Here is a 24,025-nt window from a genome sequence, read left to right as displayed (position 1 = left end):
GGGACTTTTCCTCAGTTTAAACACATTTGTGTGCATAAGACATTGACAGATGAAAACCTACCAAAGCAGCAGGCCTACACTAAGCTCTTAGCTGGCTCCTGGGAATACTGAAACAAGAAACAAGTTTAAAATTCTGGTTCTGTTGAAGGTGAATTTTCTCATGTAATGCACGCTGGCATGGCAGAGTAGGCAACAGGTACTGATATACCCTTCTAGCCATGTCAGAAATTACTTGAACAACCATATAGTTCTTCACCAGTTGTTATACCAGAAAAGAGATGTTTCCCTTTCAAATTGAAAACTGCATGGTGCACAGACACCAGTTGTCTTTACTTACAGCCTCCAAATGTAGTACAGACAAAAATGCATCTACTAAAGCAGAGCCTCCTGAACTGTGGCTTTTACATCACTGATGGCATAAAAACTATTTCCAAATGACATGTGGAGGTAGGACTGCCTACCAGGAGATACTCAGCACAAGTGTAGCATGAGCATCCCAAATCTGCTATTGTAGGCAATCAGTTTACTACCAGCCTGTAGGTACTCACCTGGAGGCTTACAGAAGTTTCTGTACATAGGCGCTATCACCGACAGTTAATGGACATTGATCAGAGCTATGGAGAGCAGCTTTATCATCTAACTCATTTAGTAGGTCTCAGATTCCATAAAGTAACAGTAGAAATAACTTCAATAAATGTAGTTTTGTGTTTAATAAAGTATGAGCAAAAGTCATTGCTACTACAAGGCCAGCTTAGCATCAGATATACTGACAGGAGAGGAAATGATCAGGAAATGTCAGGTGAGAAGAGGCAGAAGAGGTAAAGTAGAATTTTCCACTGGCAAAGGTCAGCAAATCTGCCTGGCCATAAGCAACCAATACATACCTGTGTTCCTTGTACAGAATAAGACAACTTGATAGTGTTCTTCTTCTGCCTTACAGAGACTGGAAGAATGATAGATTACCGATAAGAAGAGTAAGGGTCATGTTTCTAGCCTCCCAAGACTACCTTGAGAACTCGGCCTCTAAACATAGGTAGGATTTCTTCACTAATGAACTGGACATCAGTTTGTGAGATCCAAGATAAAACGTACATAAACCTGTTAGTAGAGCTCCAGAGAGTCTTAGATTTCATATTGCTGCAATATATTACTTTATATATATATCTCACAGCTGCATAGCTTTGTCCTTTACCTTCCATTGCATTACGTGCTTAAGGAGATAAGGAAAGATTTAAAAAAAAGCATACTTATTTCTGAGAACCAAATTTATCTGGATTGGGTGCCTCAAAATCCCTTACTTCCCAGCCCAGGGGCTGGAGTCGCATATGAACTGCTCACGGGTGTAAACAGGGCGTGAGGCGATGACTGAAGAAAGTTGGCCATGAGACTGAGCTTCCTGAGGTAGGGGAACGGCCAGGGGAGGGATGGCGGGCCCCGCCAGCCGGGCTGCTCGGCAGGAGGCCGGCTCGGCCCCCGCACCTCCCGGGAGCCCGTGCCCCGCGCTGATGGCAGCACCGCCTCAGGCTCTTGAGAGCTGAGCCCTGGAAACTTTTCGCTGCAACACCAGGTGGTCCGAGCACGCTCGTACTCCCAGATGGGACCGCAGGCAGCCTTTACCAGCTATCGGAGCCGGCCAGGAGCAGGACCCTTTTCCCGGTGCCCGACGAGCAGCCCGGACTGCAGCGGCAGGGACGTGCCGGCAGCCCCGCCGCGGCTCCGGGCCCCTGGGCGTCCGGCCGCCACGGCTCCCTCAGTGCCAGCCCCTCCCGCCGCCATCTTGGTAACGCGCCGCCAGGCGGCCCGCCGCTGCCGTGAGCCCGCACACCCCCGCGGGCGGCGGGGCCCCGCTGAGCGCGGGAACGCCGCCGCGCCATGGTGAGGGGCAGGGCGCTGTGGAGCTGCTGCCTGCAGCTCGCCGCGCTGCCCTCGGCGGCGGGCTGGTCAGGTGGGAAGCCGCAGCCGTTGTACGGCTCCTGCTGGAGAGCCGCGGGGCCGCCGCGGAGGGGGTGGAGCGGCACCATGGAGGAGGAGGAGGAGGAGGAGGACGAGACTCCTCACGGGCAGCAGCAGCCCGGGAGGTGAGCGGCTTTCCGGCGGCAGGCAGCGCTCCGGGGGCGGGGGTCGCTGCCCCCGCGCCTTCCTGTGGGCAGGGAGGAACTGAGCCGAGCGGTGCGGCGGCTCCCGCCCCGTGCCCGCCCGGAGGAGCGGCACCTGCCCGACCTGCCGCCCTCGAAGCCCGGCTGGCGGCCGGGGGAAGGGGAATCGGAGCGACGCGGCGCTGCGCACCTGCTCCGAGCGCGACAGCGGGGCTCGCTGGGCGTACGGTACCGGGGTCCCGCCGGGGGAGCGGGCTGAGGCGCGGCGGGGGGCGGTGGGGAGCCCCGCCGGCGGCAGCGGGCAGAGCGAGGGCGGCCGTCCGTCCGCTCGGAAAAGTTGGGTGGCGGGCGGCGAGCCCTGGCTGCCGCCCGGAGAGGAGCCGTGTAACCCCGCGGCCTCCCGCGGCGTGCCGGCCCCTGAGGCGGGGGCGGGCGGTGTGCGCCGCCGGTGCTGGCGCGGCGCGGGAGCCGCGCCACCCCTGCCCGGCAGCCGGCGGGTGGCGGCCCCCGGACGGTGCCGCGGGGGCCGGTGACAGATACCGAGCAGCGCCAGCAGCAGCTGGGACGGGGAGACCCTGACACACCGATGAGGGAAAGCCTGGAGGAAAAGGTGCTACCTGCCCGCCCGGCGGCACTGCGTGCCTTTCCTGTAAACTGACGGTAAAGCACGCTGCGGTATCGCTGCGAGAGAAACAAGTTATATAATCGCCTATAAAAAAACCACCCCAAAACCAGACAAAACCCGCGCTTCGGAGTATTGACGGCTTAGCCAGTGTTTTCCTTTGAAGAGAAGACGCGAACAGATGTCGGTCGTTGGCATTTTCCTTTCGTTGTATAGAGTGAAGTGGAAGGTATTAATAAAGTCATTTAATGTAATTAGTTCCTTCCATCTCAATGATCGGCAATTATCTCTAGCAAGGATTTAGGGAAAGTATTTGTTGGATGGCTTGACGGCATGCAGTTAAGTTTATACCAAACTTCTGCAGAAACGGTTTTTCTAGCGGTGATGATTTCTTACTCTTCTATTTGCTAAACGGCCATTACAAAGCAAGTTTTCAATTTTAAAGGAGAGGACTGTTTGTACTTAGTTTTTTATTTTTCAAACTACATCGACCTTTTTAAAGTGACATAAAAAATTAAAGACAGTGACAGGAATGTCACTTTTGGGTTTTTTTTCTGTTTTTTTTTGTTTTGTTTTGTTTTCTGGCAAAAGACCCTTGAAAATACTCATGCATTTTTTAATTCATAGTACCGGCTTTATCGGTTAATAAAGTAGGAAGCCTGATTCATTTTATAGGTAAGAATTCCAGGAAGACGAGAAGAAATAAGACTTCTTTGTCATATTAATGTGAGAAATATTTCAACAATTGCTTTAGAAATACCCCAAATTATCTGAAATTGAAATACCTATTTTAAAAAGGTAATGGGAGTTTTCAATACCTGGAGACTGGAAAACCCTTTCTGATTGACTCACTGTGATGGAGGCAGCGTTCAGGAGAGGAGGAATTAAGGGATGACAGTGAAACTGTTCAAATATAAATAACAGTTAATTTGGCTTCAGCTTGGTCCAAATCACAAGAGATCTGCAGCCTTTTAAAAAGTAAGCAACTCATTATTATTTTCTTTACTTGTATTAACTCAGCAGAAATCTGCTATTTCCTCAGCCTTTTCAAGCTCAAGATTGAACCAGAAATGCTAATTCTTCATTCAGAAATAGCTTTAAAGTTCTTTTCTGCAAATGGGAAGGCAGTTGTTTTGTCTAGGTTGAGAAAAATGGAAATGCTGACGTTAATTAGTGCCTTTATATGTAACACCTGCTGCAAAATTATTTTTTCCTTTCATCTATGAATCCTTTTGTGATCTCACTTCAATATTTTTTTTCGGTCAGTTGCTGTAAGTATGTAGTCTGCAGTATGCTGGCTAGCACTGTGATCAGAATCCTACTTCTAATACACCCAGAGCCAGAATCATGGTAAATGACTTGGTCTAAATCCAGCTTTGAGTAAAACCAATTTTTTTCCAAACAGATGTTGCACTTGTTTTCAATATTCTTAGAAAATCTAGGAAAGAAGTTGTTACATACTGTTTGCATGTAATATCTTAGTATTTAGCAGCTGTATAAAGGGATGATTTGGGTTTGAATAGCATACAACTGTGCCCAAGGAGATAAACCTTACAAAGTTGTTGAGCAAAGAGAATTGGGCATTACCAAGTGACACTGTGAAAACACTTAGCTGCCGTCGTGTCCCTACTGTGAAAAACAAGGTTTTATCAGTTGTTGTATGAGTGAAAAGTCAAGTGGTCAGGAATGTATATCAAGATGTATATCAAATAGATTTTTCTTGTGTAAGACCTGTTACCATGGTTAGAGCTGGTAGTGCTACTGTCTGCTGAGTAAGGCTTATGATAAGATTTCAGGTTTTGTTGCTTATATTGGGAAATAGTTTCAGTTGTTTAGGCAGAAATCTCCCATGCTGTGGACTGGTTTTTGAGGGAGGGTTTCAGTGAGCTTCAGCTGTTTCTGATAATGAGATTGTGGCAATAGCAAGTTGTTTATGTGTGTCTATTTAGATGAGTTTAAAACATTTTGTCTCCTTAAAACACTCACATATATAGGATGGTGCCTTGAAAATTAATAGATGGCTCACATTTGGCTTGGAAATGTGCCTTGACTCTTCCATAAGAAAAAAACCCTCCAAAACCAACAAACCAAACAGCTTTTAATATTGTTGTTCACTAACAACCAAAGCACTTTGCATCTCATTTTGAGTACACGAAGAGACATCATAATCTGGAGTCACGAGGATAGAGTAGAAGCCTGGTTATATATAGGAAAAGAGGTTGTCATGAAAAATGTTAACGTGTTGTGATGTTTCTAGTTTCCTTGGGTATTTGTGTTTTGCTGTCTGGTGTTCTACCACTTGGAATTTCTTTTAGTGGCTGTGTTTCAGCTAAAGAACCATAAGGGTCCTGTATCGCTTTCTAGCTTTCCAACGTGAAGTTTTGGAGATTCAGAACTTTTCTATTTGGAAAGGCTGATGACCTTCTGGCTTAACTCATGTGAAAGATGTTTTTGAACAGTTGCATTCAAGAAAAGCATATTTTTCAACAAAGAAAAACTTCTAACTTCCTTATCTTAACAGACTTTGAAATGATTTGTTTGGATTTCAGTACATTTTAAGTTATAAATATGTTACAGAACGATGTTATAAATACTTCTGTAAAATCCATATATCTGGGGGTGTATGTGTGTGTACTTACATATACAGACAGAGGAAGAGAGAGAATGTTGTTGGGACAAGCAAAAATTTAGCTTATATTGAAATCTTAGTAGATTTAGAATAAATTCAGGGGAATGATTTTATATTGTAGAGAGATGGCATTGGGACCTGCGTGCCTGGACTTTGAACTGGAGAGAGGGAATCAAATAGACAAGCATTTAAATATGTGTATAAACAAAATTGTATGACTGTATTAACTTAATAAAAACTAGTTCAGTGCTTGGGCGTTGCTGCACTTCCTGGACAACTGAGGTTTTACAGGGTTTTAAAGGATTATTCTTAGTGTAGTCTAGAGAAAGTTTGCATAGGAGTCCTTTCTGGCAGGGAGAGAAAAGGAAAAAGAAAATTAAAAGGCTTAGTAAATGAGGTGGAGATAGCAATTGCATAGCTGCAGACATGAAAATGCTGGAGTTGGTTATAAATGAACTGCTTCAGATCCTGCTTTGCCACGTGTATCCTATGGATCAAGGTTTTAGACATGATTTCTATGCACTTTTGTGGAAACAGTTCTTACCTTGTCTCTATGGCCATGCTTTACAAAGGAAATCAGATTTCTACCCTAGTGTGTTCAAGTGGAGCCTTAGTTTCATTATGTGTAGTAGTATTTATTTTAGTCATGTCTAATTCACATTGAGATGTTAGATGGGAAACCTTTACCTTCAGATGGATTGTGAGCTTGTAATATTTTAAAACTTCATTTTATTTAAGAAAAACCTGTGCTGACAGCTTCAACATTACATAGTGACTTAAAATGTTAAACCCAAGATGCATAGGCTATTAACACATGGGTGTGGCTAAAGTACGTTTATAAATGCTGAACTTTAAAGTTTGGTTGCTTTTTCTAATAGTAAACCCCATTTTGGAAAGGTTTGCCTCTGTTATTAGCTAAAGTCATAGCAGCAGACCAACTGAAACTCATGAACTACTTGCACAAATACTTACAGGAGTGGACCCGAGGCTGGAACGCTGAAGTTGGGGTCCAGATCCTGTAGCTGGATTGGTACAAGTTTCATGTTTGCTTTTTTGGAAAAGCTGTGTTGAAATTCTGTGTAAGTGGCAGGGCCATCCATGGAGATTATTGTTGCTGTTGGAATCCAGGGTTTATCTGCCCAGCTGTGCGCATGTGCTATCTTCTCTTATCTTTTTGTGGATTTAAAAAATTGTCTGCATTTGATTTGTGATCCAGTTACTGTCTTGCGTACCCTAACACAGCTGTAAAGCACAAACCTTGCTTCTGTATGTTGTTAGCCTGAGTCCTGCAGAGCAGGTAAGAAAACTTTCATTCCAAGTCTTGTGTTTTCAACATTCTTCTCTATACATTTAGTTACATGAAATCAGTTGTTTAGGGAAAGCAAAGGAAAGCACTTTCTGGTGTAGGGAAATTTGACTGCTGCTTTCCTTTGGTGACTGCTTCAGCAATAGCACAGAATTATACTGCTCTTGTGTTTAATCATAATAGTAGTCTATGCTGCTTTTTTGGCATGTGTGATGGCCACATGCCAGCTTCTGGATACATTTATTCAAGACTGCAGTAAAAGATGATAGTAGAGAGGGAAATAACTTATTTTAATAGGCCTGTATAGCTAAAGAAATTGGCTACTGGGTTTGTCATCTCTGTTAATATGCATGGCCCCTATGGGCAACTACTGTCATGTCAGGGATCATAACCTAAACAAAATATGCATGTAACAGCAAACTTCTGTAATATTAAATACAGCTCATAAACATGTTTGGGGACTACAAAGTGCTCATATTAGACAGGAACAGTCAGCTGGGGCACCTGGAAACAAGAGTAAAATAGTTATGTATTGTCCTGGTTCCAGGAAGAGGCATCTTTATGCAGCTGAGACAATGCCCATAGCTGATCAAATTTAACCCAGGGTTGAGAAATAGCTGGCTGCAGGTACTACTGATGGACCTGACTCCAGAGCTTGTTTGCATTTATATCCAGAGGCGTGTAAGGGTGTAGCTGATAGGCACTCCTAATGACTATGAATAACTTTCTGTTGGTTTAGTTCCCCTAATGAATGCAAGGAAAATAGAGGTTGGAATGTGTAGTAACGGAGTGGGCTGCCTTTTGGGTGGTAGGTAGCTACTGAATTTGCTTGGTTATAGTAAGAAACACCGCTCTGGGAGGAGGCAGCCAGAGAGTTTAAGCAGTATCAGGACTAAATGCGAATGAAACCTTGGGTAGGGTTTGATTGAAAATGAAATATATTAAGGGTAGGGGGAGTCATTGAACCTAACTTAGTGGTGTATATAACTGAGCTACGCTGAGTGAATTCTAAATGGAGGGTATGTAATGAATTTTTATTTTTTTTTTAATAGCAGCACTGGCATAAGTAGTTTTTGTTTATAACAGCATATTCCTGTTCTCACCTTTCCCTGTCCTAGCTGGTTTGTTGGTATAAACACTTGCATGGTTACACAGTGATGCAGGTGAAAATTAAGTGCTTCTCTATGAGACGGGAGGGTAGGAAGTGACTATCAGCTACATCAGTTTCTTGATCTAATTCACCATGTGGATGCAAATGTTTGTTTTGGCAAGCCTGGAGGAATAATGAGGGCAGAAATGGGTTGGTTCATAATGGTGGCTGCTTAAGTAATACAGCTGTTGTAAGAATGTGCCTACCAACAGACAGCCATGGGTAGATGCTTCACATTTGCTTTATTTGTAAGTATTTTTTCTCTCTGTTATGTCTAAATAAAACTTTGCTTTGTTTTACTGTTGATCCTCAAAATTAGATAAGAATGATAAAGGTTTCATCCTAATTCTATAAGATTGTCTATGGAGACCGCCATTTCTGTTCCTTCTGTCAACTCAGTTATTAATTTTGAACAGTACACAAGATCACTGTAGAGTCAGGATACTTACAGATCTGTTGAGAACAGAGAAGAACTGGGCTGGCAGCTTATAGCTGTGCTATGAAATGGGTACATTGAAGAATGGAAGAAGGCTGTACTAGCATGAATTTTTTGCTTTGTGGATGTTTGGAAAATAGGGAAATAGGACATCACATGGAATCCCAAGCTGGCTGTTAAAATGTCAGATAATTTGAATGAAAATTTCTGCAGTTCTTGTTGTTGCTTGCAGCTTTTAATGGGAAATCTCAAATAATAAAAGTATTTATAGATCAGCTAGTTGCAAGCTTGAGAGATCTTCTTTGTGCAAAATCATAAGACCAAGAGCATCTCAAATAATTGCTGTTCCAATTGCTGTTGCAGTCAAAAAAAATGTGTAGTGAAAGAAAACTTCAAAGTTGCATAGAAGTATAAGGTTTGCAGACAGCTCAGGTTCTTGCTTTGATAAGTCTACAGTGGTATGATGAACAGCCTGAAGTACTGCACAATAGAAGTTTAAATGCATTCAGAATTTTCCAGTCTCAAACTGTTCATTAATTAAAGCAGACAATTTCAGACCTGAAGGAAAAATAAAAGCACAGCCAAAACTTAGCTGGCAGTAATTTTATAGTTGAGTGTGTGGGAGCCTTTTTTCAACAAATGACTTACATGCGCCTAAGTGTTTGCAAATACTTTAACTTGTAGCTGAAATATTTTTTTCCTTTTTATTTCTCTTTTTTGTTTGTTTGTTTCAAGCCAAAAAGTGTGCTTTTTGCAGTCATGAAAAATATGTACGTTGAAAGAAAACTTCCAGGTTGTGTAGGAGTATATGGCTTGCAGAAAGCTCAGATTCATGCTTTGGTAAGGCTATAGTGGTATGAGTTTGCTAGGAATTGTGTGCTGTCCCTTTTAGGTGATGCGTAGTGTGGCCCAGTTCTGGATGTAGTCCATACAGAGGGACAGTGATTAGAAATGAACCAAACTGGTTGTTTCAAAAATAAAGAAAATCTAGGATATTTGGAAAGCTGCGGAATGTTTGCAAGGCAAGTGTAGAGTTGTGTAGGTGTTGTTGGGTTTCAGTAAGCCATAGATTCAAAGTAACTCTTTCTTATACTTTCTGGCTTAAGGATTTGTTAAATAAAGACCAGATTTCTGTGTAGGAAAGAAAGATAAATCTGTTCTGGCAGACTTCATGGTTAGTAGTGTGTCTGTGCATGGCTGTATACTTAGTAGGGGGAACTACATCCATTTCAGTTATGGGGTAGTGGATGTTAGAGGCGATTGTGTGGAAAAGGTGGAAAGTCGCACAGTAGATTTTATGCCAATGCATTTCTTCTTCAAATAAGGTTAAAATAATTATGCTTGAAGCTCTGCTGTGTTTAAAAGACTATTTAAAAGGAAAAAAAATTAATGTCAGAGTTCTTCTTGTAATGTTAATGTATCCTGCTTCCAACCTTCTTTTGGAACAGAAAATATTAAAATAATCAAAAGTTTAACTATGCATTTTCCTAAATAAACAAAAGACTCAAAGCCGAAGTATTTGTATCCAATTTTCGGTTATATAAGCAATGCTAAAATAAATAATTGACCCCAAACCTGTTCTCTTAAGAGCTATATCCTGTTTACAGGTGTAAGCCTGTTTGCTGGGACATAAGACATGGGTTTTCCATGCCATATCCTGCCTGATCTACAACTTCTCTCTCGCTTTGTGGATTACTAGGGGCCCCTTAGTATTTGGCGCTGGAAAACCAGTTATGTGAGCTCTGCATTTTGTTTCATGTTAGGCTTCATCCTATTCATCAGACGTGGTTTTCTTCCCCTCTGTCTGGAGTACCTTCTGGCCTCATGGATTTGGCATGACTAATGGTCTCCTTCAGTAGTTTGTATGTCTTGGTCCATTTCCTTTTCTGAATTCATTTGGAACAGTAAAGAATCTCTGAGTGCAGGGAGGGTGGCTGCCTTGTGTCTTGCCTGAGCCTCTCTTAAAAATGGTGGCAACCTACTTGCCTTTGTCTGGGGGTAAGTCCCCTCATCCTGAAGGACGGGTTCCATTTATTAAGAGAGCAGTTTAATGCTTTTAAGTAGAATAGTGGTTTTTATCTTTGTTTGAAAGTGTGGAATATATAAGATACCTTCTGGAACCTTACAATAACAAATGTTCACCAAGGACATCACTCTTTCCCCATCCTCCCAAGTGAACACAGTTCCGCTCCAGTTTGATTTTGGTGTCTTTTATCGCTCATAATTTAGTTGGCAATCCAGTGCTTACATTTATTTCTCAAGTGCCAAGCTATTATTTTTTGGGGGGAAGAATTCAAGAAAGTTGGATGAAAAATCATCTCATTTCTGATAGGATATTTTCTATTATTTAAAATATACCTGCCAAATCTTGTTTGAGAGACTTTCATTTTAAACTAATGATTGCTGGCTTTCACGAAACGATCATCTACTTTTTTTTTTAATAAGAAAAATTAGATTGCTTTTACTGTATTCCATTATTATTCTAGGATATATTGTACCAGTTTAAATGAAACAGAAAGGAACTGGCAAGATTGATACTTCAAAGGAATGTACAGTTCATCAGGAATACTTTTGTCAGTTAATTGTTTGTAAATGTGTCCCTTTCTTAGGCATGTAAAAGGGCTTAAAGTATTCTGTGAGCACTGAGGTCTTTTATCCCTTCAGTTGCTTATGGAATACTAATGAAAGTAATGTATGTGCATCATGTGGAAAATATGTTGGCAGACAGATACCTGCAGTGCCTTAAATGCTTTGGCATTGTCTTTGTTTAATCAGCATAGTTGATCCCTACTTCCCCTAGAGGTTTATACTTTCAGAATAGATCAAAGGTTTATATGAAAATTTAAGCAAAAGTAGAATTCGCCTATTTTAGAGATGAATGAATAGATAAACAGAAGCTTAAAAATAAAACCTTAGGCACTCTGGTCTCTAATTTAAAATGTCTTGTAGGAACAATAATTATGGTAGTTATATATATTGAAAAATCAGACATCTGAGATGTAACAGACGAATTTCCTGGAATTAAGTACCTATCTGATTAAACTTTCGTGATTTGTTTTCATGATGCTTTCTAGAAGAGTGGATGTTTTATGCTGTGTCTGCGTGCTTTGCTAAATTAATAAGCTGACTTGGCATTGAAAATGCTCTTTGAGGAATGCCAAAAAACAAAAACAAACCCTCTTAAGTTAAAGTAACAGTTAAAATATCCATTGCTATTTTTGGGGTAGTCTGCCTTTTTGTGGCACTGATTCTTTTTGTTACCATTTCTGTCTGCTTAAAAGGGTATAGAGCAAGTTGCTTGGCTGTTGAAGGCTGATTCCAGTTAATAGTGGAATAGAGAAAAAAGCCTAGGAGTATCAACAGTTAAATTAAAATTATGATGTAGATGTGATATCTTATTGCTAAATAGAAAATAGATAAACAGGGTGGCTTCAGTAAAACTATGGGGAAACTATAGACTAGAAAGCAATTACATTAAAATATGATTATGACCAAGGGTGATATTTATAAAAAAATTCTATGAGCAATGTTTTCTGAACATTGTTCATGCCTTATCAGAAGTGAATTGTGATATGTCAGTATTTTATCTCTACTGTATGGCATAATAATGATTATTTTGTTATGAAAATTTCACAACATCTCTTTGCAACAGACACTGTACTTTCTGTGTAGTAGTTGCAGGGATGGGCTCTGTATTTGAAGTTGGAGCATCACTAGTAAATGCATTTGGGTTCAACTTGATAACACTTCTTATATGTGTGTGAAATCTTAGCGGTAATGTTGCAGTGACACTATATTTCTTTTTCCCTGTAATTATGAACTTATGAGGGGCACAGTGCGTTACACAATTTCTAAGAAAACTGTGGGCTTTAATTCTGTTCTCTGAAACTGTTGAGTGGCCTGGCGCTGGTTCATCAGCCCAGTGCTGCTCATATGATCACACAACTGAAGTTTGAGTGTGAGTTAATGAACTAGTAGACAGGCTAAAACATATGGTGGAGGGTTTTCCACAGACAAACTTCAGTTTCTTATCCAGAATTATTCCTGCACCTAAGCAGTAGATCATGTTATCTGTTCGTTACCGGTCATCTAGTTTTATCTAGGTAGTTTCTAAGTACCAGAAAGTTGTATGCTCCTTACAATAGCAATCTATTAAAAAAAAAAAAAACCAACAAACAAAACTGTCAGAACAACTGAAATGTTGAAAGTAAGTATGGAGGCTGAAGTATTTAGCTTCAACTAAATTGCTTTAGCAACTTTAAAAATAAAATAGAGATATTTGTTTTTTCTACCTTGGATATAATGAGGACTCTATATTCTTAAACTCTGCAACACTTAATGTGCAGTTAGGAATAAGAGACTGACTACTGAGTTCACGGTTTTCTAAGAAATGTGCCAGTATTATGACTTTATAGAAATAAGCTTTTCTCAGTTATTTTCTCACTTTTTAAAGTATTTTACAATGGAATTAAGACCAGACATTGCAGCCATGATTTATTTGATATTTTCCAATTTTCTGTGGCCTTTCACTAGTCAGTTCAGTTAAATGTGTGTGACAATCGTATTTGAAACAGTTACTTTTACTGTTTATTACAATAAGCTTTTCCTTGATTTTGGGCAAAATAGGAAATAGGACCAAATATTTGTCTTTTGTGTTCTGACTTTTCTGTATGTACATGAATCTTGTCGGTAGAAGTAATGTGTTATTAATGCTACAAGAGGCTGCTGCTCTTACTACAAAACAAAAGTCAGTATATAGGCAAATCCTAAAGTACTGTATAGTTGCAGTGTCTCTTGGACAGTTTTGCAGGATCGTATTACATCAGGTACAAAATGTCATTAGCTTCAGGAGGAATTTACTATTCTTCCAAAATGTAAATTAAGGAACCCTTCCCCCTCACTCTTGCAGTTGGTAGATAATAGTGTTAGTATCTGAAGCTGTGCATACTGGGAAGTAAAATTCTGCCTGAACTGCAAAGAGATCTCATGGTTACTTGCCGCAGCATGTTTTTGCAGTCTTTTGTGTAACAGCAACTGTTTTAAAAGCGTATTTTGTTGAGGAAAAAATACAGTAGATCATAAAATGAGAAAGGCAGGCTTGTTTCTGATGTGTGTGAGGGCATTCAATCTTATGAATATTAATTCAATATTAGTTCAAGAAAAGATTGATTAATTTAAAATTTATTTTAGTTCTCCTCAAAAAGATATGGATAAGAAAACGGATGAAGAGCAGCCTTTGACTGCGTGTAGCCAGTATCCTAAAGAAGCGGTGAGGAAACGTCAGAATTCGAGTAGAGGTTCCAGGGGTAGTGATTCTTCCAGGACTTCCAGGAAAAGCTTCAGGCTGGACTACAGATTGGAAGAGGATGTAACTAAATCAAAGAGAGGCAAAGATGGGAAGTTTGTCAACCCATGGCCAACATGGAAATCACCAACCTTGCCAAATATTTTGAAATGGTCCCTCATGGAAAAAAATAACAGCAATGTGCCATGCTCAAAGCAGGTAAATACTTGTATGTTTTCTGTTCCTTATTTAGACTGCTTTTAGCTCTGCTCTAATCAATAAAATAGGACAGTTTCTAACTAATACTTATTAGGCACCTTTTGGAGACTTCTTCTAAATATTGTTATTCTGAATTTATTATCACTTTATTCTTTTCAAAAGGTGGGTTAATACTTTTTCCCTCCTTCCCAATTTATCCAGCTCAGTTTGTTTCCAAAAACAATCCCCCAAAATGGGCCCCCTAACTCAGTCATAAATTACAGTTACAGTTTCCTTTTTAATAGGTGCTACTTTATGAAGCATACCATCAAAATCATTCATATTGCATGAAATAGCTGTGGTATATCTCATTTGAAAAATTTTGCCTTTTTTGCTCAGACTGCCATTTACTACATACGCTACATCTTTCATAAAAATGTAATAAAAACTTGCTGTCATTTACTTAGGAAAGTGTTTGCAAATCTGTTTCTCTGTTTCCATACACAGGAGAAAAAATTGCATATGCTAAAACTAACCTGAGCAAGTATTTGTACTGAAATACTAGTTCACTGCCAGTTTACTGGGAAACACCATTATTTGGTTTTGGTGTATTGCTTCTGGCAGATACTGTATATAAAGGAGGTAGGGGAAGCAACCTCTGACAGAAGCTTCTTTTTCATGAAGAGTAATAGATACTGGGAAGTCACAGGCTATCTTTGTGGCCACAAGAAGTGTTACGATGGCTACAGTTTTGACAGTTAGGATTACTACTTGGTGTATTTTCTAATGTGTTGACTGTACTTTGGAAAAGCTGTGCTGAAGGGTGCATGACCAGCGAAAGTAGTTTTGAACAAATAAGTGTTACTAATGATTTTAAGCATCCAAGAACGTATGCTTAAGTTATAAATCTCACAGTCAGTATTTAGCAAAGACCTTACACTTTCCATTTTTATCTTATGTGATTTACTGTGAAGGAAGGAATTTGATCAGCTTTACAGACAGGAAAGCCATGTTGCTTATTAGCACATGATGGTCAGAGGTTTGGGGATTTCTTTAAAGGTATGTGGCATGGAACATGTTTAAGGGAGAAATTATCTTGGTTGTAATAGTTCTGTAATAATTTTGCTTCAGAAAGAAGCATGTCAAGCCTATATTGGTCTTCGGATCCCTTCCGACAATTTACTGTTTTAAATTTGATGTCCTGCTTCTAGACATTACCTGCACCTTGTAGTAGTAACAGCAGTTGTACCTCAGTGTGTATAGTTTTCTAGGAAGTGTGCTGCATGATGCTACTTTGGCCATGTTTGTGTAAAATTCACGCCTCGGCTTTTTCAATTGCCTTTGACTGCTGCCCTATTCTGTATGTGTTCAATAGGCTTTGTATCTTGCCAGCACCAGTCAGAAACCTGGTTAGTGACTAAAGTACCTGGAAGGCAGTGCTGAGGTGTACTACCTAGCGCAGAGTATACTGTGCTCTGACGGCAGTGGGGAACTGCAGCACTCCCCTTTAATTTGCAAATTAACCCTTCAATAAAGGATGGTTACAAAGAAATGCACACTGTACCAGTTGCAAAGCTGTCTCTCTGACCCAGTTGGGATTCATTCTGGACTGATTTTATTGCTTTGCATACAAAATTTTTTTTAATTAAGTGCTTGCAGTTATTCAGGAGCTCAGTAAAGTAAATTATAAACAGAAAAACTTAGATAGGGAGATAGGGATCAATGAAATGCACTTCTTGAGTCCTCAGCCATTTCAGTGCTTGTTCTAGCTATCTTTGTTCCACACCTAAATCAACCTTTAAAGCATTTCTGAACGTGTTAAAAATCCAAAGGGCTCCATACTGTATTTAGTGCTGCTGTATAGCATGTCCTTTCAGCCGGCTCCTACTTCAGTTACCACATTGAGAGCGCCTAGTGATATACCCTGCTATGCTGGGCAGGTTCAGTTTATCTGTAGCAAGTACTTTGCATATGTTATAAAAAAGAAGCATATTATCCAGGATATGTACTTCACTGTGTAAAAGCTATATGTATTATAATCATGCCTTCATAACAAGCCTATATCATTATCCTGAATGCATAGACTTCTTGTATTTTCATTACAGGCTTTATTAATAACTTTCTTTCAGTGCTGTTGGAGTATCTTTGATTTTTAGTTGTTGGATCAACAATTTAGATTGTTCTTATTTCTGTAAAATCCAGTGGTATTCCAGTATGCGCTAAGCGCCAAAAATCCTAAGCTAATTAGCTAGTCTTACCAAAGCGTGTCATGTGTTTCTTCTTGCTTTGCATTAGAAGGAAAGAAGAACATGGGGGGTGGGTGGGCAGGGGCACAGCAGGAAGAATTCTTGTACCACTCCAGTGATGAAGATAAGACAGTATTAGGCACATTTTGCTTCTGTTGGTAGCTGATTTGACATTAATGCCATATTTCAAAGATCTGTTGTAATTCTTATAGTATTAATGTTTCTGGTTAGTCTGACAGAGAACAAAATGTACTCTAGCAGGATAAAACTTCCATAAGATTATGTATTTTGTTCATTATGTTGTTTTATCCTGTGGTATGAATTTAAAGAATTTTGTATGAAGTATACTGCCAATAGAACTTGTGTCTGAAATCTTATGAGTAATGAGTCCTTATTGTTTTAAAAGGTAATTCTAGGGATTTTAGCATGCTTTTGTAAAATACTTCAACAAACCCAAACAACACCAAATGCAAACCCCATGCACTGAGAAGTAATTTCTTTAGCTATTTCCCTGTGTGATTTACTATAATAGCTCAACAAAATGCCTTATTTCTAATTTCATCCTATGAGGAATCAATGATTTGAATCAAGAGGCCTGTGTATCACAAACCTGTAGATCTCATACAGAGTCTGCACTTTCCAAATTACACTGCCTTTGTGCTCTTGGTTTGCCTTGAATTTTTGTTCACAGAATTTCATTTAAATAGGTCAGGATACCAGTTGTTTGACCTGTGCTACTCTTTATCTATCAGTCTTCCTGTCTGTGTGTCCTTTACAAATGCCTTTTGTAGGGATTAGGTCTACCTTTAAATCAACTATTCAAAATATTTCATAATGTTGACCCTAGTGACATCCCTGTAAAACCTTTAATAGTGCAGATGTGTTGTGGTTTTACCGCGGTAGGCAGCTAAGCCCCACATAGCCCCTCGCTCCCCCCCAGTGGAACTGGAAGGGCAAAAGTGCGAAAACTTCTGGGTTGAGATGAAGATAGTTCAATGAGTAAAAGCAAAAGCTGCATGCACAAGCAAAGCAAAGTAAGAAATTCATTCACTCCTTCCCATGGGCAGGCAGGTGCTCAGCCATCTCCAGGGAAGCAGGGCTCCGTTACACGTAACAGTTACTTGGGAAGACAAACACCATAATGCCAAATGTCCCTGCTTCCTCCTCCTTCCCTCAGCTTTTATTGCGGAGCACTATGTCATATGGTCTGGAATATCCCCCTGGTGAGTTGGGGTCAGCTGTTCCAGCTGGGTCCCCTTCCCAGCTTCTCACGCATCCCCAACCTACTGGCTTTGATGCTGTGCAAGCACTGTTCAGCAACAGCTAAAACATCCTCTGTTATCAACACTGTTTTCAGCACAAATCCAAAACATAGCACCATAGGAGCTACTAGGAAGAAAATTAACTCTATCCCAGCCAAAACTAGTACAATATGTTTGAGTCCCCATTAAGAACTCATTCTTCACATCTGCCAGTTAGCCAGTTCTTTATCTGTTTAGTATTGTTTATAAATATTGCAGAATGCTAATTTTAACAACTAGTTTTTCTCAAATGTCAGCAAAAATAAAGTGGCTTCATTTAGAGTTCTCAGAATAATTTCTAGTCTACCTCTAAACTAGCTACTTAAAAAGAACACTTTCCATTAAAAAAAGTACTTACTAGTGACCTAAATTGCATGATGACGATTAATTATTAACTTCTGTATGATTTTAATTTCTTCAATATAATCTGATTTGTTGACTTAACCACATGTAATTTGGTGGGTTTTCCTAATTTCTTTTTTTGAGTATTATGTTAGTTTTCTGGATCTTCCACTTCTTTTTTTTTTAATTGAAATGTCACAATATAATACTGTCTGTGGTTCAGATTTCTGCTGCCAGTGTCATTCCTGTGTACTTAGAAGAAAATAGAGGTAAGGAAGTGATGCTTCTTGCTTGAAGAAGCAGCAGTTTGTCTCAACCTAATACTCATACTTTGTTTAGTCTTGTATGAATTAAGTGATTGTATTGTACTAACCTTATATTCAGCTTTATAGAAGGTTATCTCTTTCTCATTCCTGGAGATGGTAATGAAACTTTCTCAGTAGACATGTCTTGTCCTTAGCTCTCAGAAAAAGCAATTCTGTGAATATTTTATTACTTACAGTAGAATTGCAGGGGGTGGAGGTATGTGTGTTTTGTTTGACATATGCCCTCCAAATCAATAAAATATTGTGGAGGAAGTAACTCCCCTGAAGCTGTCAGGACTGTTTTAGCAAGGGAAATCCTAGACTCCTAAAGTCACAGCATCAGCTGGACTTCCAAGGGAGCAGGAGCTCAGCTCTGTATAAGCTTGCTGATTGTGCTAATTACTATCCTAGACCTAGAGAATGAAAGCAGCAGCCATTGCAGGGAGAACTTGACTAGGAATCAGAAGTGCTGGGACAGCTGTGATTTACCAGGGAGAGAGGAGTGTCAGGACTCTGCAGAAGCTGCCTAACACAGGAAAATTCTTCTAAAGTGACATGAGGAGTTCAGACCAGAATTGTCTGGGAGGATAGCCTTAGCCATGCTGTGGCAGAGCTGGAAATGATCAGGCACTCAGAGAAGACCTTTTGTTTGGTTGGGTTTTTAATAGGAAAACACTTAGTTATTACAAATTAAACTTCTGCATAAGCTTCTCAACCAAACTGCAGTGAAGAATGTAACTCGAGTTCAAAATGAGAGAATGAGTGGTGGTTGTACGACGAGTTTCGGTAGATAATGTACAGCCATGGCCTCCTTTGTGCCAACTTGGGGCTACACATAGAGTCAAATTTGGAAGCCGACTAAGCTGAAAGCTGTGTTTTCCGCCTCTGGGTTAATTTTGAGCTGAATCAGTTCTGTGATCCGTTAGACTTCAGTGGGGACTCTGTAAGTATTCATGTTGGAACGAGAGGGGAGATGGAGGAAGGTTTCCTTAACTTTGTTACGCAGGAGTATGGATTTAGGTTGATTTGAAGTCATTCACGGGGCTACATCTTAAACATACAGGGAGAGTAATAATTAAATTTTAATTGCCTTAAGGCTTCAATAAAACATCACAAGAAGCATAGCTAAGGGCCTGAAGGTCCATGTTAAAAATGAGTTTGTGTTTCACAAACATTCATTGAATTATTGGCAGGATGGGAAAAGAGAATTGTAAAAGCTAACATTAGCCAAGTGAGGTTAACCTCCCTAGGCTGCTTCTACACACAATGGGAAGAGAGAGAAGGTCTGCTAAAGGCTGATAGAACAGAGCTTTTGTGGAGTGCTGATGGGAACGGGGCATTCTCTTTCATGGGTGGGTTTGTGACTTGTTTGTGCTAGGATTTAGGGATGCATCGTTTAGTTGCACGAGTTTAAACTCAAGCATTTGTTACAGTAACACTGTGTATAGATATTTTGCAGGTCGCGGAAGGCCGACTGATTACAAAGCCTTCTCAGGATGCTGTTAGTGCTTTCACTGCAGTGCTTTCAGACTATTAGTAGGTCTCCTGGCCTGATGGCATACTCCCCAGCTCTCCTTTCTCTCTCTTGACAGAGAAGTGAAAATGTTACAGAAACTGAAGATGAAATTAGGAGGAAGTACCTAGGAAAATGGTCATCAAAAAGGCATCTGTTTTGTGTTGCAGTGCTCTGATTGCCTGAAAATATAAACAAAGCATAAGTCTTGACTGTAATGATTTGTGCCTTGTATGCAGTTTTTGTTCTGCGGCCAAGTACATTCTGAAGTCTCTCATGCATATTGTGTTCTTTTTCGCTAGGAACTCGATAAAGAGCTTCCAGTGTTAAAACCTTACTTTGTCCAAAAGCCGGAACTTGCTGGGAAGACGGGAACTGGTATGCGAGTCACGTGGTTGGGACATGCCTCGGTTATGGTGGAAATGGATGAACTTATATTTCTTACTGACCCAATCTTCAGCCAGCGAGCTTCCCCTACTCAGCTGGTGGGCCCCAAGCGTTTCCGAGGACCTCCGTGCACAGTAGACCAGCTCCCTAAAATAGATGCAGTCATGATCAGCCATACCCATTATGATCACTTGGACTACAACACTGTAACGAGTCTAAATGAACGCTTCGGGAGTGAGCTACGCTGGTTTGTGCCTCTGGGGCTCTTGGACTGGATGCAGAGATGTGGTTGTGAGAACGTGATTGAACTGGACTGGTGGGAAGAGAACTGTGTCCCTGGCCACGATGCAGTAACTTTTGTTTTCACTCCTTCTCAACATTGGTGCAAAAGGACTGCGACAGATGATAACAAGGTTCTTTGGGGCAGCTGGTCTGTCTTGGGACCTTGGAATAGGTTTTTCTTTTCAGGAGATACTGGATATTGTGTTGCTTTTGAACAGATAGGTAAAAGGTTTGGACCTTTTGATCTCGCAGCCATCCCGATTGGAGCTTATGAGCCAAGGTATGAAAATAAAAGTTTGATCAAAATACATAAATGAAATCATACACATATATCAAAAATACACCCAGAAGTGAAAACTGTAGGTGTTAAAAATATACAATAGAATATAGAGGCAAAAGATGGAAATTGCTGAATGACAAAAAAAAGCAAAAAAAAAAAAAAAAAAGCAGGCAGTAGGCAGTCAGAAGATGGAGTTGAAATGTCTAGGATGCTTGCCTGTGTATGTGTGGTGTTCTTGGAGAGTTTTTTCTTCACTCTTCAGCACAGCAAGGATGTATCAGCTGACTTTCTTCCACAAAAAATGTTGAGTAAAAATCTGGGATTACTTTGTGGCTTTTTTCCTGAAATAGCATCACTTAATCCAGGGCATTTAGATGCCTGCAATTTGCTGTGTTTTTCTCTTGCTTTAGTCTTTATATTGGTTTTGCAACTTATCTGGAGATAAAGATGACTTCTTTATAGGGGGACATCTGTTTAAGCATCTGTATCCTACTTACAATGAGGTATCTAAACTTTTAGATGATAACATTCATAATGCTGGAAGGAAAACATGTATAGGCTGTGAAAGAAAGATAGGAATCTCAATAGCGTGGCAAAATCTGGTATCTTTCAAGAATTGCCAGGTTCTCTCTTCCGCTTTACCACCATTTCCTTAGACTGTCTTCTCAAGCACACACTTTGGCGTGCACTGCTAGCATGAAATTTTTTCAGGTGTGGATTTAAATCCGTGGCCTTAATGCCTGAAGGCACCAGTAATATGTCCTTATACTAATAAAAATACCGGTAAGAAAAAAATGAATCTGAAAAGGAGAGTGAAATATATGATCTGCTGTTCTGTGGGTGTGTTGGTATATTCCAGCTTGTTGATTTTGAGTTTTCTGTATGTTGTTCAGACATAACATGCTCCATAATTTTTTGGTTAGGTGAGTGGGGTTTTTTGGGGTGGGTTTTTTTGTATTAAGATTCTTTGCAACTTACCCAATGAAAGCAAAGAAATCTTGCACTGAATTAGGTGACACAAAAGATTTACTTTTGTGTTTTGGTAGGTGGTTTATGAAATACCAGCATGTGGATCCTGAAGAAGCAGTAAGAATCCATATCGATGTTCAAGCAAAGAAGTCTGTGGCAATTCATTGGGGGACCTTTGCTTTAGCAAATGAGGTAAATTTCAACACTCTACATGAGTTCACGTTTTTTGAGTGCACAGTCATTAATGAGGCTTTGCTCATGCAGTTTAACCTATGTGTCTCTAGATGTATACTTAAAATGTAAACTTCGTATGAATGAAAAGTTGTTACTATTTGTACTGCTGTCCAAAACAATGTTTAGCTTTTCATAGCCGTGGAAATATTTTATGTAATTGTTAAGATTAACTTGAAAGTACAGAGTTATTGAAAGAAAGTAGAGAATTTCTGATATCTGAAAGCTGAGGCACGTGAAAGGTGGCGACATTTATGCAATAATAAAAGTAAACTCAGCAGTGCATCACTTGGAGACAGTAATTGCATGCCCGTAGGTCAATAATCTTTTAATCATGGCTAGTCTAGTAAATAAATAGAATAATGTTTTTAATTGTTGATTCATAGTTAAGTACCAGCAAGAAAATGAAAAACTGAATTATTCTGAGTTGTTTTTATTTGTTTGTTTTGTTCTCCCCCCTCCCCAGCTCTAAAAGAAGGTTACCTAGGGTACCTTCAAAGTGACTAAAAATGCAGTGAAAGGGAAGTAACTACATCTACTTTGGCACACTTTGTCTAGTAGCTGTTGTTCAGCTTTGTCTTTCCATCAGTTGCACGACTTCATCACGTAATTCAGTCGTGATGCTACCTAGGTTTACCTGATAAATCACGTTTTCTTTAACTTGGATATAACTTTCTATGCATGATGCTTCCAATAAGCTGTGTCACTAGTGCCCACGGTACAAATGCTACTATGTATTTAGAAGCACCAAAAAAAAAAAAAAAAAGGATAATTTCTCCCTGCCGATGCCTTTTTCTGAAACGTTAACAAAATACTGAGGCAGCTGCGGGGGGGCTCCCCCGAAACCAGGCGCGGTTTCCACACAGCGAGGCGGGCAGCGCTGTGTTACTGAACGAGGGACAGCGCCCCCTGCTGGCCGGGAGCGCCACTCCTCCCGCCTCGCTGCTCCGCGGGCATCTAGCCCAATAGGCGGCAGATGCCCGAATTTTGGATGGCAGGTTGTGCCTTGCTGGTTACTCTAAAACTGTAAATTGCCATTCTTATCGTTTAAAAACGAAACAAAACATTACATTTGACAAATAACCTCCTCGCCACCCCCCGACCCCCCGTTTTAGATCATGTTTAAAATTTAAACCATTTCTTGTTTAGAGCAGTGATACGCTTTTTTCCCTCAAATGCTGCAATGGTATCTTTTCCCTCATGTTATTCTTATTTTTCCAGTATTACTTGGATCCTCCAGTTAAACTGAACGAAGCTCTTGAAAGATACGGCTTGAAAAAAGATGACTTCTTTGTCTTAAACCACGGAGAATCACGGGACTTGAGTACAAACGATGGGTTTGAGTAATGAAATGGTAGCATTTCCTTATAAGCCCCGTTTGATTTGAACTAGCAATTAATGTTACAAATATTAATATGATCAACTTACAAAGTAGTTTTTTTGGAGTGAATTAGCTTTTTAGATGCCAGGTTTGTCAGTTTCAGAACTAAAACTTGCATACCAATTTCATGATAAATTTTGCTAGTTATATTGTTTATAAATTTTGAGGTGATCTAAAAACTGGTTAATATATAAGGTATTGTCTGGGAATAACTTGCAGTTTCAGCTCTATGTACACTGATAAATTACTGGGAGTTTTAAAAACTTTTCATCTTACCTGCAGCAGCAATAATAACCTCAGCACAGGACATATTCTTAGAATTAATGGCTGACTTGAATTAGTCATTGTTAGAATGTCATCTCCCAGTTGTTAGTCGTTAGTCTTCAGGTTCTGCCCTGCACTTCGATAGCTTCACTGTGTGTTTTCTGGGGTGGAGTCTTCCAGTACAGCTGCGTTGTTAAAGCACAAGCACGGTAAATTAATTACTTTACTGAGTGCTTCTACATTTTCATATATTGATGAACCACAAAAGCTGAATTTTACAATGATCTAAAGAACTGTGCCTTTTAAAGAGAGATAATTTAATATTGCATCATTGATGTGTAAAACTTACTGCTGGCCAGAGTATCTGCACACTTTCGTTGGTTTGCCAATGTTTTTAAGTTAGGCCTGAATGTGTCTAAAATAACTTTGTCAAATGCAGTCCATGACATGGAAGAATCCCTTAATGGCACTTCTCTTTGCATTGACTTAGCCTATTAATAAGTAATTTTATTTTTTTTTTTATTGTTAAGTGAAAAGTCTTAAGCAAGGGCTGTTGTATTTTTCTTGTAGCTTCCCTCCAATTTTAAAGTTGAATGAGAGATTAAACCTTGTTAAGTATTGTAAAACTTGGCTAAATGTATCTGTATCAAATTGCCATGCTAATTTACAGAATTAAAGCCTATTGTTGCCAATAAAAAGGGTTGTTATTCTCCTTCATAGTTAATTGAAAATATTTTTTCGTTAATTATTTGTTTTGATCTATGGGGTATGTGTATTTTTTTCGCTCTTGCTGTGCATTACGT

At 39.9% G+C, this 24,025-nt stretch overlaps 1 protein-coding gene across 6 annotated transcripts; it reads left to right on the top strand.

Moving 5' to 3' along the window:
- Positions 1–2: 2 nt before the first annotated feature.
- Positions 3–23,941, top strand: NAPEPLD (N-acyl phosphatidylethanolamine phospholipase D; the record flags this gene model as incomplete). 6 transcript variants are annotated; one of them, XM_080391979.1, is made up of 5 exons in its annotated part: positions 3–1,401; positions 13,430–13,742; positions 19,731–20,377; positions 21,424–21,538; positions 22,799–23,941. In XM_080391979.1, 5 exons carry the CDS (start codon positions 1,382–1,384, stop codon positions 22,922–22,924), a joined length of 1,221 nt encoding a protein of 406 aa, XP_080248105.1. In that variant the 3' UTR covers positions 22,925–23,941. The 6 variants fall into 6 exon arrangements, with proteins under 6 accessions (XP_080248105.1, XP_080248102.1, XP_080248103.1 ...); XM_080391976.1 differs by lacking the exon at positions 3–1,401 and adding an exon at positions 1,451–1,875; XM_080391977.1 differs by lacking the exon at positions 3–1,401 and adding an exon at positions 1,873–2,078.
- Positions 23,942–24,025: the final 84 nt, after the last annotated feature.

This window comes from Falco punctatus (genome assembly GCF_963210335.1).
Source record: "Falco punctatus genome assembly, chromosome: 6".
Taxonomy (NCBI): Eukaryota; Metazoa; Chordata; class Aves; order Falconiformes; family Falconidae; genus Falco; species Falco punctatus.
This window is presented reverse-complemented; position numbering and strand designations above follow the sequence as displayed.